The sequence below is a fragment of the Theropithecus gelada genome, chromosome 1 (assembly GCF_003255815.1).
Source record: "Theropithecus gelada isolate Dixy chromosome 1, Tgel_1.0, whole genome shotgun sequence".
NCBI lineage: Eukaryota > Metazoa > Chordata > Mammalia > Primates > Cercopithecidae > Theropithecus > Theropithecus gelada.
Window position 1 is genome coordinate 158078831 of NC_037668.1, and position 19940 is coordinate 158098770.

The 19940-nt window shown below is 40.8% G+C and overlaps 1 protein-coding gene across 2 annotated transcripts in view; it reads right to left on the bottom strand.

Annotated features, from left to right (window-relative positions):
• CR1 (complement C3b/C4b receptor 1 (Knops blood group)) overlaps positions 1-19940 on the bottom strand; it is a 204860-nt gene that overhangs the window by 153213 nt on the left and 31707 nt on the right. For both annotated transcript variants that reach the window (XM_025396262.1, XM_025396253.1), the window contains exons 8-16: positions 18744-18829; positions 16683-16901; positions 15434-15613; positions 14723-14822; positions 8997-9082; positions 6479-6877; positions 3574-3750; positions 3380-3482; positions 1670-1755 (exon numbers count right to left, since the gene is read on the bottom strand). In XM_025396262.1, coding sequence (XP_025252047.1) covers positions 1670-1755; positions 3380-3482; positions 3574-3750; positions 6479-6877; positions 8997-9082; positions 14723-14822; positions 15434-15613; positions 16683-16901; positions 18744-18829 — 1436 coding nt within the window. The remainder of the gene's footprint in view (positions 1-1669; positions 1756-3379; positions 3483-3573; positions 3751-6478; positions 6878-8996; positions 9083-14722; positions 14823-15433; positions 15614-16682; positions 16902-18743; positions 18830-19940) is intronic.

Genomic DNA, 19940 nt, shown 5'->3' on the forward strand with positions numbered 1-19940 from the left:
ACAAAAGAGATTTTTCTATCCTGAATCTTCCAGATAGTAACGGTTCCTGGACAATAGAAACATTACAACTTTAATGAAGTAGCAAAACATTTGAAGAAGAAAAATAACCATTTTGATGGGTTTCTCATTCATTTAGTCAATATTTATTAATTGAGCACTTGTCCTGTGTCAGCCACTCATCAGGATCCTGGGGATGCAGTGCTGAGGAAGGAGCCTACGTTCTTGGGAAATATTTCTCAAATGCCTATATGTGTGCTAATAATCTTAAATAGGTGAAACCTTCCACTGATTACTTATTGATATTGATCATCAATCTCTGTGATAACAATAACCCTGTCACAGTGAATTGAAACGTAGTCAGGCCATTATAAAAAACTCCAAATGGATTCAGATTGCTTTGCTTTTGAAAATGTCTGTGTCTGTTGATGATTAATTTTCTCTTTTTACGTTCTGGGTCAGGTTTCAAGTTGTTACTCCTTTCTAGCATCTACTGATTTGTTTAGAACAGTCTCTCCCTCATTTCTAATTGGCGTTTTTCCTTAGAACTGGAATTTGGAAGAAGCTACTTTAACTAGCAAGAGTTATGAAAAATAAGAGAAATCTTGAGTAGTCAATCAATGAGTTTTAATGCATAATAGTAGAACAGACATTTGTCATGCTGCTTCAAGGAGCACTGGATTACTTAGACAGCAAGAATCTCTGTATAAGTTTTGTTCTTACAAAATTTTCCTCTAAAAAGCACTGTAAGATGTCCAAGTATATTTCTAAGAACATAAACATTTTAGTAAAATTTCATGGTCTTCTAAAGAAACATGTTTTCCAATTGTTAGAATCAAGAAATGAAGCAAAGTTCTATCTACCATTGGGGAAATTACAAATAGTTAGATTAGGAGAGATCAGTAGTCTACCGATTATTGAACATATGGGGCTCTTTTTTTCAAAAATCGACTTATTATTTATGAATCTCTCAGCATAAATGACTTAGGTACATGTTTTGAGAAATTAAGGAGTCTCCAACTGCTTGCCCTGTCTAATGTTGCATCCCACTTTTCCCTCATTCCTCAGTGCTTTGCTCTATTATCTTCATAGCATTGAATTTATTTTTTTTCTTGTCCCTCTCCCCACCTGAGGAGAAACAACATGGGGACAGGGAATTCATTCGTCTTGTTCATTGATAAAACTCCAGTGGCTAGATGAACATCAGGCACAAAGTACGTGATCAATAAATATGATTAAATAAAGGCATGTTTAATATTTGTGTATTATCAAATACATACAAAAATTGTAGACTGACTGCACCTGATGGAAGAACAAAATGAAAAAGAAAGAAGGGAGGAAGAAAGGAAGAGAAAAAAAGAAAGAAAAGAGAGAAACAAAGTAAATTGTTAAAGCTTCACATTATCTGATCTCTCCTGAAACTCCTAGAAGCACACTACCATAGGCTTTATTGCTGTAGAACACAGAATACAGAAGGACAGAGACAGATCAGATGATTCCAAAGACAAGTGATGTACACATTGATTCACAACCAAACATTATTAAAATAAGCAATTTTCAAATCAATAATTCGGACTAGAAAATTGAAGAACTGCATTAGGGGAGGTCATGGGTCAAATACTGAACAGATGAAGGGGAGAGACTGGCCTGAAATATTACTCCTATTACTCACGTTCACACACTGGAACACTGCTATTCCAAAGGCTTTCCATTCCAGCCAAGACACAGTAACTAGCAGAGCTGCCTTTTAATTGAAATCTAAAGGAGAAAATAGGAGTGAATAGTGAGCTGTTTCCGCCAAGAGGACTGTTGGTTCACAATCTAAGGCCCAGCCCCAAATCTCAGGATTTTGAGGACCTGAGGCCAGCAGGTGGCAGAGTTGCACAGGCTACGTTATTCTGGAAGCTCACAGTCTCCAGAAGGGAGCAATATAGAATGGCAAAATGCATTAGCTTGGTCACATGACAGTCCTGCTTGAATTGAAAAAGGTGGTCGTGACATGGGCACCATCTCCTTGACCCAGGACCCAGGCTTGGAGTTTCACTGATTACTCCATGATAACCTGATAAATCACTCATTGTCATTATTAGAAACCCAGTCTTCTAATGCAATGCCTCCCTAACTCTGATGCTGGAACAGCAAGTAAAACAGCTCCCAGTTTGTAAAACAGCTCCCAGTTTGGAAAAGTGGGAAATAGCTGGCGAGAGAACAGAGAGTGCCCTTTCATCTCCACATCTGTGATGGCGTGAAGAAGGCTCACAAGGGCAGTTTAGGCTGCTGAAGAGTAAGCGTGAATATTCTAGGGGAAAAAAGAAAGAAGAGAGGACTGGATTTCTGTATGCAATCGTCGAAAATTCTCAGTTTCTGTTGGGCCCTGATGCCCTTCTAACTCTTACTGGGTGCTGGCATTTGGAGGCTGCCAAGATTCTGTGGAACATTTTGGGATCAGGTGCTTTGTTGCCCATGCTGGTCAGCTCCCGTGTAGAGATGTGCACCCTGTGCATCTGTGAAGAGCACTAGATGGACATAAACAAGGTAATGACCTTGCCGGAAATAGCAGCAGCCATCAGGACCCCAGCTCAGAGCCCAAGCCCATGAATAGCCAGATTATATATGACTGAATTTTTAAAAAATGCTGATTTTTACATTTTCATTCCTATTACAAATTTTACTATAGATGGTTTAAAGAATTTACTGAAACGATTCTTAAATGATCCCAGTTATTAAGAATAAGCTTTTTGTTACTTGCAGTTTTTTTCTGGGACTCTCTAAATTACTCATATTCTTTTTGCTTGTAAAACATGATTTATTTTTCTTGAGACGGAGTTTCACTCTTGTTGTCCACGCTGGATTGCCATGGTGCCATCGTGGCTCACTGCAAACTCTGCCTCCCAGGTTCAAGTGATTCTCGTGCCTCAGTAGCTGGGATTACAGGCACATGCCACCACGCCCAGTAAACTTTTGTGTTTTTAGTAGAGACGGGGTTTCACCATGTTGACCAGGCTGGTCTCCAACTCCTGTCTTCAGGTGATCTGCTCACCTCAGATCAACCTCCCAAAGGTGCTGGGATTACAGGCATGAGCCACCATGCCTGGCTGATATTTTTTACTTAATGTGTTACCCATATATTCATAACCAATAGTTATACTTGCCTTTGAACTTGCCAGTTAATATGTGTTCCAGTTTCCTCTTCATATCTCATGTTAGTAGTTCTGTGCATTTCTTTCCTTTCTTCCTATGTATACTTTGGAAAGTTCATCTCTCTGAATGTGTGTGTGTGTGTGTGTGTATCTTTCTTTTAAGCCAAACCAAATCTCCCCTTTTTAAACTAATTCCCAGCCCCATTTTCAATGTCCAGGAGGTCAGGCAAGCTCACACTCACCCTTCATCACAGACAAAATCCACTTTTGCTCCAAGCTGGAGACTATGTGGAAATAGCACACGACCATTAGGAAGTTGGCCCAGGGAGTCATCACAGGATTTCACTGGAGTAAAAGAAAAATGAACAGAAAAAATTGGCATGTGGAGAATAAAGACACAAGCTAAAAATATCAAGTCAGACAAGAGTCTAGGCACCTTCACATCTGGGGGTTGCAGGGCTCCAGTCTCCTTGGGGTGTACAGCGCAGAGACGCAGCCCCTCTGAGGTCATAGCCGGGCTCACAGATGTAGAACACTTCCTGCCCAGGCTGAAAGATGTCCTTGTCCCTTTGGATACGCTCACCATGCAGGACATCTGGAGGCGGCTGACATACTGGGGAGAGAGAAACAAAGTATTGCTAATTTTCTCAATGTTAAACTGGCCAAGGGAATAATAATTACAAATCTACATATAATAATAAAGGTAAGATAAGAGCTTTATTATATTGATAACAAACTAAATACACAGGGCGAGGAAGATGTCTTGCCATCAGTCATAGAACTGACACATTGCAGAACTGTGACAAAAACAGAGGTATCCTCAATTCATTGCTTTTCATCTAAAGCATGCAACTAAGATTCCGCAATGGACAGTTCCTTGTAGAATGCTTCCAATTACTGTTCACCCAGTACAAAATTGGGAGGAATGATGGCTTTTTATATCTTCATACTTCCTTTCTAGAAAAGCATCACCAATTTAGTCTTGCATTTTAGGCAATAAGGGAGTGCCCCTGCCCATGTCTTGTCTAATAGGTCCCTCCGTCACCTATCACACCGGTGCAACAAACAGCGTCCATACATCTACTCTCATTTCCTGTTAAGGCTTCTCTCAGCGGCCACCTGACATAGGGTGGTAACGAACTATGGGTCTCCTCTCTTCTTCACGCTATGAAGCAAGGTGCTGTCTAGTCATTCATTTCACTATGGTGAGAAGGTGGGCAACTGTTGAACAAAATCTAAAAGACCTACTGTCACCATAATGAGAGTGTATACTTCACGCAACATATTGTAATGGCAGCTCTGGCTCTCTCTTTATATGTTGATCTAATCTCGGGAAGTCAGAACACATTTGGGTCTCAACTAAATTACATAAAACTGTTATAAAATGGAAAAAATAATTTCAGTTTGGCTTTGAGCAGACCAGTTCCCTTTTCTGGACTTCACCTTTCTCAAGCATCGCATGGAGGATTGGACTAGAAAAATGACTTCTTTAAAGAGTATGTAAATACTCTGATGCTGTAATGTCCATTTTCAGGACTCATCACCCAGTGTTTCTCTTGTCTAATCAATGCCTGGTGATATAATATTGAGGTGCTATCCTGGTTAAATTTCTGTTGGCCCCCAGCCTCACACTTCTGCACTGTCTTTCGACTGCTAACAATGGAAGCCATAAAACTACAATCATTTGTCTTCCTTGATAGCTCGGCTCTGGTTAGGTTCTGCCAGTTGGTGGCATATATACCAAATTAAAAGGCAGGATAATGGCAGAATCTGTTCTACTTCTAGAGGTGGTGCAGACAGTGGCAGTACAGATGGCTTCAGTGAGCAGTTACAGCCTCAATTCTAGCCATGCCAATGACTTTGGCTCCAACAATGTCGGCTGCATTCTGGCAGCAGTGGTGGCTCCTGCAGCATTAGCAGCTTTCAGGGAGCTGCCTGCTCAGTGCGAGGGGCTGGCCATTTCAGCATCAGTACAGGCTCCTGTGCTTTAGACTGGGAGCCACAGCAGCTCCCTGATCTCTGGTAACTCTGCCTTCGTCTTATTGCTTTTCCTGCCCTTCTAACATCTTTGTGACCTATTAGCTGTGATATGGTTTGGCTCTGTGTCCCCACCCAAATCTCATGTCAAACTCTAATTCCCATTGTTGGAATAGGAGCCTGGCAGGAAGTGACTGGATCATGGAGGTGGTTTCTAATGGTTTAGCACCATCACCCTAGTGTTGTCTTGTGATAGAATTCTCTCGAGATCTGCTTATTTAAAAGTGTGTAGCACCTCTACCTTGCTCTCTCTTTCTCCTGCCAACCATATGAAGATATACGTGCTTCCTCTTTGCCTTCCACCATGATTGTAACTTTCCTGAGGTGTCCCTAGCCATGCCTCCCGTACAGCCTACAGAACTCTGAGTCAATTAAACCTCTTTTCTTTATAAATTACCCAGTCTCAAGTAGTTCTTTACAGGAATGTGAGAACAGACTAATACAACCTGCGTGAAATCCCTCCCTCCTGGAAAGTATCTAGAGTAAGTTTTGATTGCATGACTGGATGCTGATTAGCAAAGCCAAGACTTGGAGTGAGGCGGGCTTGCATTCCAGTTTTGTCTGCAAGTTAGTATCTTAGAAAATTTTCTGATCTCTCTAAGGTACATATTCTCTGTAAAACATCAAGGCCCGGCGTGGTGGCTCATGCCTATAATCCCAGCACTTTGGGAGGCCAAGATGGGTGGATTGCTTGAGCTGAGGAGTTTGAGACCAGCCTGGGCAACATGGTGAGACTCTATCTGTACAAAAAAACATAAAAATCTTAACCAGGCATGGTGGCATGCACCGATAGTCCTAGCTATGTGGGAGGCTCAGGCAGGAGAATTGCTTGACCCAGGGAGGCAGAGGTTGAAGTAAGCCATGATGGCACCACTGCAGCCCAACCCGAGTGACAGAGCAAGACAGTATCTCAAGCAAAACAAAACAGACAAACATAGAACAACTGGTAACTACCGAATAACTTTGTTTTAAGGATTAAAATTCACATGTAGCCTGTATCATAGTGCCTGGCCAGAGGAATCACTCATTTTGTATCAACAATTATTATACTCAAAAGTAATGGACAGATCTGTTTATAAGAACCCCAAAGAAACATCATATTCCTTGCCCAGGTTGAGCTTTGCTTCTCAATTTCAGAACATGTGTATGTACACACACCTTCTGAATTTCACCTTCACTATCTAGAAAATTTGCTCCCTGACCCTGCTCAGTACACATCCCTCCCCCTGAACAAATACCGATCACCTGATCCAACAGCAACTCATGTCATTTGCAGGGACCTTCTAGGCCTCAGTCAGACTCACCCCTGGAGCAGCTTGGTAACTCTGGCTCCCATTTGTTCAGGGCCTGGCATTGCACACGGCGGGGTCCTTTCATGACAAAGCCAGGCTGACACCTAAACTCCACAACTTCATTTAAGGAAAATAAGCTTCTGTTGACAGATACCAATATTCCATTTTCCACATTTGGAGGCATACATTTGTTAGGTATAATGCACTGAGGGGCCGGGCCGCTCCAGATGCCCACTTGGTCATCTTTGCTGGTGCAGTATATGGAAGGCTCACCCACGAGCTCAAACAGCTTTTTCCTTCCGCTTCCAAGATTGCAGCGGTAGGTCACCACTGATCCGTAGTGAAAATACTCTCTGTTGGTGCTAATGAAATCTCCATTAGCGATGGGTGGGGGTAGCCCACAAGGAATTCCTGGAAAAGGAGACAGCAAGTTAACCAAAACAAAACCTTGGGACAGAGTCTTGCTGTCACCCAGGCTGGAGTGCAGTGCACTATCTCGGATCACTGCAGCCTCCACTTCCCAGGTCCAGCAATCCTCCCACCTCAACTTCCCGAGTAGCTGGGGTCACAGGCATGCACCACTGTGTCTGGTTTATTTTTCTATTTTTAGTAGAGATGGGATTTGGCCATGTTGGGCAGGTTAGTCTTGAACTCCTGGCCTCAAACAATCTGCTTGCCTTGGACTTTCAAAGTGCTGGGATTATAAGCGTGAGCCACCGCATCCAGCCTGGTTTCTAATAATTACACTTTACAGTAAATTTTGCTAACAGTTTTTTTAAAATTCCAAATTACCAGATGTAAATATTGACAATATTATTCTCATCTAATATTTGCTAATGTACAGACATGTTCTTACAGTTGTAAAATATTATGAGTTCTGCTCTACTCAGTTAGCCTTATTTCACTAAATGTGTCTACATATTATTAGAGCCCACTTTTTATTTCTTGTTTTTTTTTTTAACAGAGTCTCACTCTGTTCCCCAGGCTGGAGTGCAGTAGCATGATCTCAGCTCACTGCAACCCCCATCTCCCAAGTTGAAGCGAGTTTCCTGCCTCAGCTTCCTGAGTAGCTGGGATTAGAGGCATGCAGCACCACACATGGCTAACTTTTGGATTTTTAGTGGAGATGGAGTTTCACCATATTGACCAGGCTGGTCTCAAGCTCCTGACCTCAAGTGATCTGCCTGCCTCAGCCTCCCAATGTACTGGGATTACAGGCATGAGCCACTGCGCCTAGCCTATAGTCTATGTTTTTATTTCTCCTGCTAAATGAGAATTTAACTATGTTATCTCACCATTATTAATTTAGTTCTCTCTCTATAGAAGGCACTTGCCTTTGTGGTATTGGATATTAATATAATAAAGCATATAGCATAGCATTTTTTTTGAGACAGGGTCTTGCTCTGCTGCCCAGGCTGGAGTGCAGTGGCCCGATCATGGCTCATTGCAGCCTCAACCTCTCTGGCTCAAGCAATCCTCCCACCTCTCAGTCTCCCGAGTAGTTGGGACTATAGGCGTGTGCCACCATGCCTGTTTGGTTTTTGTATTTTTTGGAGAGACAGGGTTTCACCATGTTGTACAAGCTGGTCTCGAACTCCTGGGCTCAAGCTATCTGCTCACCTAGTCCTCCCAAAGTGCTGGGATTACAAGTTTGAGTCACCACACACGGCTCAGTATAGCATCTTTATTAAATAATAAGACCAAAAACTCTGGCAGAACTAATAAAGACAAAGCACAAATATACAACATTACATAGAATAAACAAGATACTTACAGATTCAGAAGTAATAAAAATAACTGGATACTGATCTACAGCCATACCACCCTGAATGCGCCCAATCTCGTCTGATCGTGGAAGAACTGAATACTGTGTCCTACTCTACTGTGGGGCAGTGCCCAGCCAGTATGTTGACCTTCTACAAAGTTGGTTCCTACTTATCCTCCCACCAACTGGGTTTGAAATTGCTGATTTCCTCACACCATCACCAAATGCAGGATTATACACATTTTATATTCCTTTTTAGCTTGCAATTGCTCATTCCCTTTGCTCCCCAAAATGTAGAAAGCTCATCTTCCAAACAACTCACAGGGAAGATGGCATGATCCTGTTTAGACAAAGAATAAGAAGGAAGAAAGAGCTGCATGGCTTGAATATCCGATGTGATACTAAGAGCTTGCAGAGAGGATATAGGGGTTATTTCACTGACTTTGTATTTGTTGACTTCAGTGAAGAAAATGCTCTTCAAACTGCGGGTGTTCAACCAACAGAGGAGGAAATTGGGGGCTGTTTAAATGAGTTCAAGACTAGTTTAAAATAAATTAGACCTTGAGATAAGAAAAAAACAAAAACGCATTTCTAGGTGAAGGTGGAAATTTGGAATGCTGTGAGCCATTCTAAGGATATGACTGGATTCTTCAAATATCAGAAGGATACCATTTCCAAGAGGGATGAGATTCATTCTTTGTGATTCTAGGAGGTCAACTCTAGGATTAAACAGTGGGGTGAATGGGGAAAGAGACTTCAACTCACGTTGACAAATTGGCGGCTTCGTGCTCCAGTGGGCTGTATTGCCTGAGGTGACACATTCAGCAGATGAGTGACCAATGAGTCGGTGCCTAAAGGCAAACAGTGGAAAATAATTGTGCTGTACATGCCTCATCAACGTCCTCACAGCATGCATATGTGGCAAACCAGAAGGATTACAATGTAGGAGAAGTCTAAGGCCTAGCCTAAACTTTACCTGTTGTTCCCAGCTTTTCTTCTTTTTCCTATTCTCTCACTATTGAAAGAAATATTTCTGCTCTAACTTCTCCTGGCCCATTTGCTTCTTCATATCTTGGCTTCATTGTGGACTGTACCCGGCACCAAAATAAAACAATTATTTTGTAGAACTGTTTGACTTTTTTTTTCATAAATTCTATTTTCTCTAAATATTATTTCTGCCATATTTTGTTTGCATTTTTCCTTATTTTTTTTTTGTGTGTGTGTGTGTGCATTATATGATGTCATTTTACTTGAGACATGTTTTTTGTAAATACATGATTTGTTGCTCTTGATCTTGTCTAGGAGACTTTGTCTTTCAACAAGAAGATTAAACCACATGTATTGAGATAAATGATGCATTTGATTTGCTTTCATCATCATTCTTTCACTGCCTTTTTCATTGATTTCATGATGCCCAATGACATTGATGAGGAGAAAGCAATGAATAAAATGACCTGACCCAACATGAGGGGGCTTATTTCTGGTGGAAGAGACAAATGCATTCCTTGCTATTCCTTTTCCTTCCCTCTCACTTACTATATGGAACAGATAGATTCAGCTGTTTTTAGTCATTCTAATAATTTAGAAATAAGCTTAATAGGTTTTCCAATGAGGAATTTCATTTTGTATGTGTGCACGTATATTATACATATGCACATGACACATATTTAAACCTATTTTCTCAATTTTAGAGTCAAACTCTATATAGTCAGTCTACTCATCTTTTCTGTAATGTAAGTCTAGCCTACCTTTTACTGTCTCACATTTTCTGGTTTTATTGATATGTTCTATGACTTTAGAGAGATTATTAATAAGTTATGATTACATTGCCAAGTTTTTGTGTGTATTTTTGTTGTTGTTGTTGTTGAGATTTCTTTTGGAATTCATCATTCTCCTTTTAGAAAATTTGCTTATAAATTGCCTGGGAAACATACTTAAATGGTACAATTGTTGTGTCTTTGCTTATCCTTTAATGTGTACCTGAGCCTCTAGGTGTGAATATTAGCTTGGCGCAATAGAAATGCTACCTTATGCCATTTAGTGTTGTACAGAATCAATGTGGTGCCAATACATTTATTTCTTTTGCGGGTATTATATTTTCACGTTTTATTTCTGGGATCTGAGTTTTTTTCTTTATCCCTGAAACACAGAAGTTTCCCTAGTGATGGCTAGGTATGGGCTTATTTGTTTACCCTTCTGGAATTTTTGTTACATGTATTTTGAATCCTGACACTGTGTTACATATGTCTTTCCTTTTTGGAGACAGGATCTCATTCTGTCATCCAGGCTGGAGTGCAGGGGTGCCATCATGGCTCACTGAAGCCTCAGCCTCCTGGCCTCAGGTGATCCTCCCACTTCAGTCTCCTGCCTAGCTGTGACTACAGGCACACACCACCACGCCCAGCTAATTTTTATACTTTTTTGTAGAGATGGGGTTTTTCCATGTTGCCCAGGCTGGTCTCGGCTCCTGGGCTCAAGTGATCCTCTTGTCTCAGCCTCTCAATGTGTTGGGATTACAGGTGTGACCCACTGTGCCTGCCTGTCTTCTCCTTTTCAGCTTTCCCCACTGCATTCAGGGAAAATCTGGTTAACTCCTCTTACTCTTTGCTTTAATTTTCTGCAATATTCATTGTGAGATATATATATGTATGTATATATATGTGTATATATATCACATGTATGAAATGAAATATATAAACACACTGAATATATATATTCCTTCATGTACAAACTTTATGGCTAGTTTCACAGAAGTATTTGCACAGTTGAATCTTATTACAAATATGAAAAGGAGAGTGTTCAGAAAGTTTCCCTGGTTTCTTGGCAGTAAATCTCTTTGTAAAATTTCTCCTGATTTTTCAGACTGGTCTCTTTTACATGTATTTCCTGTTTCTAGTCATAAGCTCAATGGTTTTGTGCTGTATGCCTTAGAGAGGTTCCCCCCTTATTCAGCAATGCAAGATGAGGAGGGTACAGTCAGGAAATTTATCAATTGTATTTAAAAATGCTCCAAAAAAAAATAAAAAATAAAAAAGAGAAAAGGAGACGTTGGATTTATTCTAATTTTACTTTGTCAGATTCTAGGTGCTATGGTCTGTGAGGTCTAGGCTGGCATATGTGCTGGACACCACAAGCTTCCTTTCAGTACTGGTTGCAGTGGCACAAACATATCCCCTACTCACTACCTGGCTTAGCTGTTCCCATGAAGAGTGAGCTTGGGGCAGAGCCTCCACTGTGTGCTGAGCAAGGCTGAGCACCAACAGCTGGGCTGTGCGCTGTGAGCACCTGACGTTGACATTTTCAAAGGGGCTCTGTTGCAGGTTGAATTGTGTCTCCCCCGGATATGTTGAAGTCTTAACCCCCAGTCCCTGTGGATGTGATCTTATTTGGAAATACAATCTTTGCAGATGCAATCAAGTTAAGATGAGGTCACTAAGGTAGGCCCTAATCCAATATGCCTGGTGTCCTGATAAAAAGGGAAAACTTTGGACAGAAACATGCACAGAGAGGAGAACAGCATATGAGGACACAGACGCGGAGGGAAGATGGCCATGTGAGGACAGGGACAGAAGAAATTGGAGTTCCGCTGCCACACACCAAGGAAAGCCTGGGGCTCCAGAAGCTGGAAGACGCAATGAAGGATTCTACCCTACAGGATTCAGAGGGAGCATGGCCCTGCCAACACCTTGATTTTGGACTTCCATCCTCTAGAATAGAACTCCAAAAACTTCTGTTGTATTAAGCCGCCCATTTTGTGTTACAGACATTCCTCAAGGATATTGCAGGTTCAGTTCCAGAACACCACAATAAAACAAATATCACAACAGATGAGTCATATGATTTTTTTGATTTCTCAGTGAGTCTAAAAGTTGTGTTTGTACTATACGGCAATCTATTAAGTGTGAAATAGAATTATATCTGAAAAAAGTCATACTTAAAAAAATGGTTTATTGATAAAAAATGCTACAGATTATCTGACCTTCAATCAGTCGTAATCTTTTTGCTGGTGGAGGGTCTTGCCTCAAGGTTGATGGCTGCTGACTGCTCAGGGCGGTGGTTGCTGAAGGCTGGGGTGGCTGTGGCTATTTCTTAAGCTGAGACAACAATAAAATTGCTGTATTGATTGACTCTTTCACAAAAGATTTTTCTAGCATGCAATGCTATTTGATAACATTTTACCCTCTGAACTGCTTTCAAAATTGGAGTCAATCCTCCCAGATACTGCTGCTGCTTTGTCAACTAAGTTTATGTAATATTCTAAATCCTTTGTGGTCATTTTCACAATGCTCATGTCATCTTCACCAGGAAGAGACTCCACCTCAAAAAAATCACTTTCTCTGCCCATTCACAAGAAGCAACTCCTCATCTGTTCAAGTTTGATCATAAGATTGTAGCAATTCAATCACATCTTCAGGCTCCACTTCTAACTGTAGTTCTCTTGCTATTTCTACCACATCTGCAGTTATTTCCTCCACTGAAGTCTTGAACCTCTCAAAGTCAGCCATGAGGGTTGGAATTAACTTCTACCAAACTCTTGTTAATGTTGATATTTTAACCTCTTCCCATGAATCATGAATGTTCTTAATGATATGTATAATGATGAATTCTTTCCAGCAGTTTTCAACTTACTTTGTTCAGATCCATCAGAGGAATTACTGTCTGGGAACTGGCCTTACAAAATGTATTTCTTAAATAATGAAACTTGAAAGTCAAAATTACTCCTTCAGCCATGGTCTGCAGAATGGCTGCTGTGGTCAGCAGGTAGGAACACTCCATTCATCTCTGTGTCCATCTCCATTACAGCTCTTGGTTGTTTAGGTATAATGTCAATAAGCGGTAATATTTTGAAAGAAATCTATTTTTCTGAGCACTAGATCTCAACAGTGGACTTAAAATATTCAGTAAACCATGCTGCAAACATAATTCTGTCGTCAGGCTTTGTTGTTCCATTTATAGACACAGGTAAGGTACATTTAGCATAATTCTTAAGGGCCCGAGAGTTTTTAGAATGGTCAGTGAGCATTGGCTTCAACTCAAAGTCACCAGCGGCATTAGCTCCTAAAAATCAGCCTATCCTTTGAAGCTTTGAACCCAGGCATTGGCTTCTCCTCTCTAACTATGGAAGTCCAACAGATGGCTGTTTTGTCTACATGGAAAATCTGTTATTTAGTGTAACACCTTCATCCATGATCTTAGCTAGGTCTTCTAGATAACTTGCTGCAGCTTCTACATGAGCACTTGCTGCTTCACCTTGGATCTTTATGTTATGGAGAGGGCTTCTTTCCTTAAACCTCAGGGACCAAATTCTGCTAGCTTCCAGCTTTTATCCTGCAGCTTCCTCACCTCTGGCAGCCTTCACAGAACTGAAGAGTTAGGGCCTTGCTCAGGATTAGGCTTTGGCTTCAGGAAACGTTTCTAGTTTGATCTTGTATCTAGAGCATTAAAACTTCTTCCCTATCAGCAATAAGGCTGTTTCACGTTTTGTTATTCATGTGTTCACTGCAATAGCACTTTATATTTCCTTCAAGTACTTTTGCTTTGCCTTTACAACTCTCTAGCTGTTTGGCACACGATGAATGGCTTTGGCCTATCTTGGTTTTCAACATATCATCCTCAGTAAGCTTAATCATCCCTAGCTTTTGACTTCAAGTAAGAGATGCATGACTCCTCCCTTCATGTCAACACTTAAAGGCCAGTGTAGGGCTATTAAGTGGCCTAATTGTAGTATTATTGTGTCTCAGGGATTAGGGAGTCCTAAAGAGAGGGAGAGAGAAGTAGAATGTCTAGTCCATGGAGCAGTAAAAGCACGCACATTTATTGGTTAAGTTTTCTGTCTCATATGGGTGCAGTTTGTAGGGACCCCAAACAATGACAATAGTCACATGAAAGATCACTGATGACACATACTATCACAGACATGATAATAATGAAAACATCTGGGATATTGTGAGAATAATCAAAATGCTACACAGAGACACAAAGTGAACACACGCTGTTGGATAAATGATGCGACTGACATACTTATCGTAGCGTTGCCACAAGCCTTCAATTTATAAAAAGCATAACATCTGCAAAGTACATTAAAATGAGGAAGGACTGTACTTTCTGAGGGCAGCCCAAGCAAGTGATCATGCTGTTATCATTAAGATTTGTTCTCTCACACAGCCACTACATGCCCTTCCCTTTTTTCCAGCAGTGTCTACTCTGGGTTAGGGTAGTTTGTGGGCTTTGACTACTACACTTCTAATTATTTTTCCTTCCCATCCAGTGAACGGCATACTCTTTATATGTGCATTGCCCTGGTTTCCAGCAAGGATACAGATATTCCCCTAATCTTCTCCTATCGTTGTTCATTTCCATCAGGAGTTAAGACCTGTGTTCAAACCTCTTAAGAGCAGGTGGCAGTAGCCTAGTTTCCTTCCTGAGATGTGGCTAGAAGGTAGTATTGCTGTGCTGGACTCTTAAACCAAGAGATGTTGCTGCCAACTCACCCTGTAGTACAAGAATAGTTGATTCTGGATCCAACCTGGATGTCTGTGATCACGTGCACCATGCCATTCACTGGATCTGGAGGAGTTTTACATGATTTACCTATGGGAAAGAAAGTATTTTGGAGCCAGGTAGAGTAATCAGGACTCTCTTCAGTAAGTAAGGTCTCCATCAACATGTAGCTTGCTGAAGAAAATACGCAGTTCTGATGGTTCCACAGCTTTTGCCACCTTGATAAAACTAATCAGAGCACCTCAGGATCAGCCACCTACTAAGCCCCACTTTGAAAAAGACTTTCCCTCCAGATCTATCTAGATCTAGATTTAGATCTGTGTAGAGACCTTGCATCCCTTATCAGAATGTAAAAGTCACTTATTGCATTAGTTACTACCAATATATTTCAAAGTTTGCAAAGGATTTCTTCCCACCTTGTTATTCAAACAGAATTTGTCTTCTTACACCATTTTTCCCCCTGATCTAGTCACTTATTATTTTTCTTCCCATAGGGAATGAAGGTTTTCTCTACAACTGTTTCTTGAAACAGTCTCATGAAGTGAGCATTTCAAGCAATAATCAAGGGTGACCTACAAGAAAAGCTCTTACATCCACCTATCTGAACACTTTTGAAAAAAGGTTTCTCATATCCCACATTTGAAAACATTCAATAAGAAGCTTTTGCAGACATGGGAAAGATCCAATGCAAGTTCACTCACGTTTACAGACATCTTTGGGACTCGACCACACCAGGTTATCTAGACATGTGATAGAGAACGGCCTCCCGTAGTACTCAGGACGGCATTCGTACTTTAAAGGTGTCCCAATGGGAAAGTCAGATGCATTGGTTTGGGTTTTCAACTTAGCAAACAGAAAATGATCCGGGGCTTTACAGTGACCTAGAGACCAAGAAATCAAGAATATCTGAGTTAATAAAAAGACACTCAATATGTTTCCTCTTTTCTCTTCCTTGGTAGATTTGATGCCAGAAGAAAAGAAACTTTTAGTTTTGAAAAAACAAAAACAACAACAACAACAACAAGAAACTTCCCTGTAAAATAGAAGGGAAAGTTCCATTAGCATAGGCTTATAAGGAAGTATATTATCTGGAAGACTAATCTGTTATCGGGTCTTTCTACTCATATAATTTATATATTTTAATTTTTACTTTTTTTTTCTGTTTTTAGTAGAGTTGGAGGTTCATCATGTTTGCAGGCTGGTCTGGAACTCCTGACCTCTAGTGATCCACCCGCCTTGGCCTCCCAAAGTGCTGAGATTACAGGTGGGAGCCACTGTGGCCAGCCTATTTTCATTGTTTTTGAGATAGGGTCTCACTCTGTCACCCAGGCTGGAGTGCAGTGGCACAGTCTCAGCTCACGGCAACCTCTGCCTCCCAGGCTTAAGTGATCCTCCCACCTCAGCCTCCTGAATAGCTGGGAACACAGGCAATTGCCACCACGCTCAGCTATTGCTCATCTAATTTAATGTAAATATAGCTCTGATTTAATTTTTCACATTTTTAGGAAGCCAGAAAGAGTGTTTCTGCCCAGCTTCCACCTTTTGTGTCTGGTTTCCTTGTATTTCAGGGCATCAAAACTCCAATGACAGGCTGAAAAGCATGGGCAGGAACTCAAGACATTTCCTGGTAGGAGGAGACACTGATTTTCTAGGTCAGATTTCTCAGCTAACCATTGCAATAAGGGGATTCACGGCATTTGTTTTTAATTCATATGATTCTAATGAAGGACTTTCCCACCACTCATCACCTCCCTGTTTTTTCATCAGTCCCTCCTGCTGCAAAGGTCATCAGGATCTGATATGTTGACCTACCTTAGAACCATTTATCATTGGTTGGGCATTCCATTGTGGCAAATGCACACAGAGAAACCATACTGTAATTATGGAAATATGGAGGGCCTGTGTTAGATATTCTGAACCCATTTGGGATGTGGGGAAATGAGCACTAACCCAGAATTCCACAGCGAGGGGCGGGGCTGCTCCAAACCCCATTCCCTTGAGGGTCACTTGTGCAGCGGATGGTGCTCTCCCCAATGAGGTCGAAGGTCATCCCTCTGTCTGGGTGGGGGTCACATGTGTAAGTCACAGCTTTTCCAAAGGGAAAGACTTCCAGAGGTTTTCCTGTGTGTCTCCCATTAGGAATAACTGGAGGACTTGGACAAAAGATTTCTGGAAAAAAGACAAAAGCCCTAAGTTTCATTCAGGAGTTTCCCCAGAGGTATTCTGCAATTACAGGGTGCTATGATTGTTGTTGCTGAAAATATGCTAAGGAGGTGACAGTGGACATTAGGACTTTGAAGAGTTGGATTAAATGAGATGTCAATGAAAGTGTATTGCAAAGTACAAAAGAGATTTTTCTATCCTGAATCTTCCAGATAGTAACGGTTCCTGGACAATAGAAACATTACAACTTTAATGAAGTAGCAAAACATTTGAAGAAGAAAAATAACCATTTTGATGGGTTTCTCATTCATTTAGTCAATATTTATTAATTGAGCACTTGTCCTGTGTCAGCCACTCATCAGGATCCTGGGGATGCAGTGCTGAGGAAGGAGCCTACGTTCTTGGGAAATATTTCTCAAATGCCTATATGTGTGCTAATAATCTTAAATAGGTGAAACCTTCCACTGATTACTTATTGATATTGATCATCAATCTCTGTGATAACAATAACCCTGTCACAGTGAATTGAAACGTAGTCAGGCCATTATAAAAAACTCCAAATGGATTCAGATTGCTTTGCTTTTGAAAATGTCTGTGTCTGTTGATGATTAATTTTCTCTTTTTACGTTCTGGGTCAGGTTTCAAGTTGTTACTCCTTTCTAGCATCTACTGATTTGTTTAGAACAGTCTCTCCCTCATTTCTAATTGGCGTTTTTCCTTAGAACTGGAATTTGGAAGAAGCTACTTTAACTAGCAAGAGTTATGAAAAATAAGAGAAATCTTGAGTAGTCAATCAATGAGTTTTAATGCATAATAGTAGAACAGACATTTGTCATGCTGCTTCAAGGAGCACTGGATTACTTAGACAGCAAGAATCTCTGTATAAGTTTTGTTCTTACAAAATTTTCCTCTAAAAAGCACTGTAAGATGTCCAAGTATATTTCTAAGAACATAAACATTTTAGTAAAATTTCATGGTCTTCTAAAGAAACATGTTTTCCAATTGTTAGAATCAAGAAATGAAGCAAAGTTCTATCTACCATTGGGGAAATTACAAATAGTTAGATTAGGAGAGATCAGTAGTCTACCGATTATTGAACATATGGGGCTCTTTTTTTCAAAAATCGACTTATTATTTATGAATCTCTCAGCATAAATGACTTAGGTACATGTTTTGAGAAATTAAGGAGTCTCCAACTGCTTGCCCTGTCTAATGTTGCATCCCACTTTTCCCTCATTCCTCAGTGCTTTGCTCTATTATCTTCATAGCATTGAATTTATTTTTTTTCTTGTCCCTCTCCCCACCTGAGGAGAAACAACATGGGGACAGGGAATTCATTCGTCTTGTTCATTGATAAAACTCCAGTGGCTAGATGAACATCAGGCACAAAGTACGTGATCAATAAATATGATTAAATAAAGGCATGTTTAATATTTGTGTATTATCAAATACATACAAAAATTGTAGACTGACTGCACCTGATGGAAGAACAAAATGAAAAAGAAAGAAGGGAGGAAGAAAGGAAGAGAAAAAAAGAAAGAAAAGAGAGAAACAAAGTAAATTGTTAAAGCTTCACATTATCTGATCTCTCCTGAAACTCCTAGAAGCACACTACCATAGGCTTTATTGCTGTAGAACACAGAATACAGAAGGACAGAGACAGATCAGATGATTCCAAAGACAAGTGATGTACACATTGATTCACAACCAAACATTATTAAAATAAGCAATTTTCAAATCAATAATTCGGACTAGAAAATTGAAGAACTGCATTAGGGGAGGTCATGGGTCAAATACTGAACAGATGAAGGGGAGAGACTGGCCTGAAATATTACTCCTATTACTCACGTTCACACACTGGAACACTGCTATTCCAAAGGCTTTCCATTCCAGCCAAGACACAGTAACTAGCAGAGCTGCCTTTTAATTGAAATCTAAAGGAGAAAATAGGAGTGAATAGTGAGCTGTTTCCGCCAAGAGGACTGTTGGTTCACAATCTAAGGCCCAGCCCCAAATCTCAGGATTTTGAGGACCTGAGGCCAGCAGGTGGCAGAGTTGCACAGGCTACGTTATTCTGGAAGCTCACAGTCTCCAGAAGGGAGCAATATAGAATGGCAAAATGCATTAGCTTGGTCACATGACAGTCCTGCTTGAATTGAAAAAGGTGGTCGTGACATGGGCACCATCTCCTTGACCCAGGACCCAGGCTTGGAGTTTCACTGATTACTCCATGATAACCTGATAAATCACTCATTGTCATTATTAGAAACCCAGTCTTCTAATGCAATGCCTCCCTAACTCTGATGCTGGAACAGCAAGTAAAACAGCTCCCAGTTTGTAAAACAGCTCCCAGTTTGGAAAAGTGGGAAATAGCTGGCGAGAGAACAGAGAGTGCCCTTTCATCTCCACATCTGTGATGGCGTGAAGAAGGCTCACAAGGGCAGTTTAGGCTGCTGAAGAGTAAGCGTGAATATTCTAGGGGAAAAAAGAAAGAAGAGAGGACTGGATTTCTGTATGCAATCGTCGAAAATTCTCAGTTTCTGTTGGGCCCTGATGCCCTTCTAACTCTTACTGGGTGCTGGCATTTGGAGGCTGCCAAGATTCTGTGGAACATTTTGGGATCAGGTGCTTTGTTGCCCATGCTGGTCAGCTCCCGTGTAGAGATGTGCACCCTGTGCATCTGTGAAGAGCACTAGATGGACATAAACAAGGTAATGACCTTGCCGGAAATAGCAGCAGCCATCAGGACCCCAGCTCAGAGCCCAAGCCCATGAATAGCCAGATTATATATGACTGAATTTTTAAAAAATGCTGATTTTTACATTTTCATTCCTATTACAAATTTTACTATAGATGGTTTAAAGAATTTACTGAAACGATTCTTAAATGATCCCAGTTATTAAGAATAAGCTTTTTGTTACTTGCAGTTTTTTTCTGGGACTCTCTAAATTACTCATATTCTTTTTGCTTGTAAAACATGATTTATTTTTCTTGAGACGGAGTTTCACTCTTGTTGTCCACGCTGGATTGCCATGGTGCCATCGT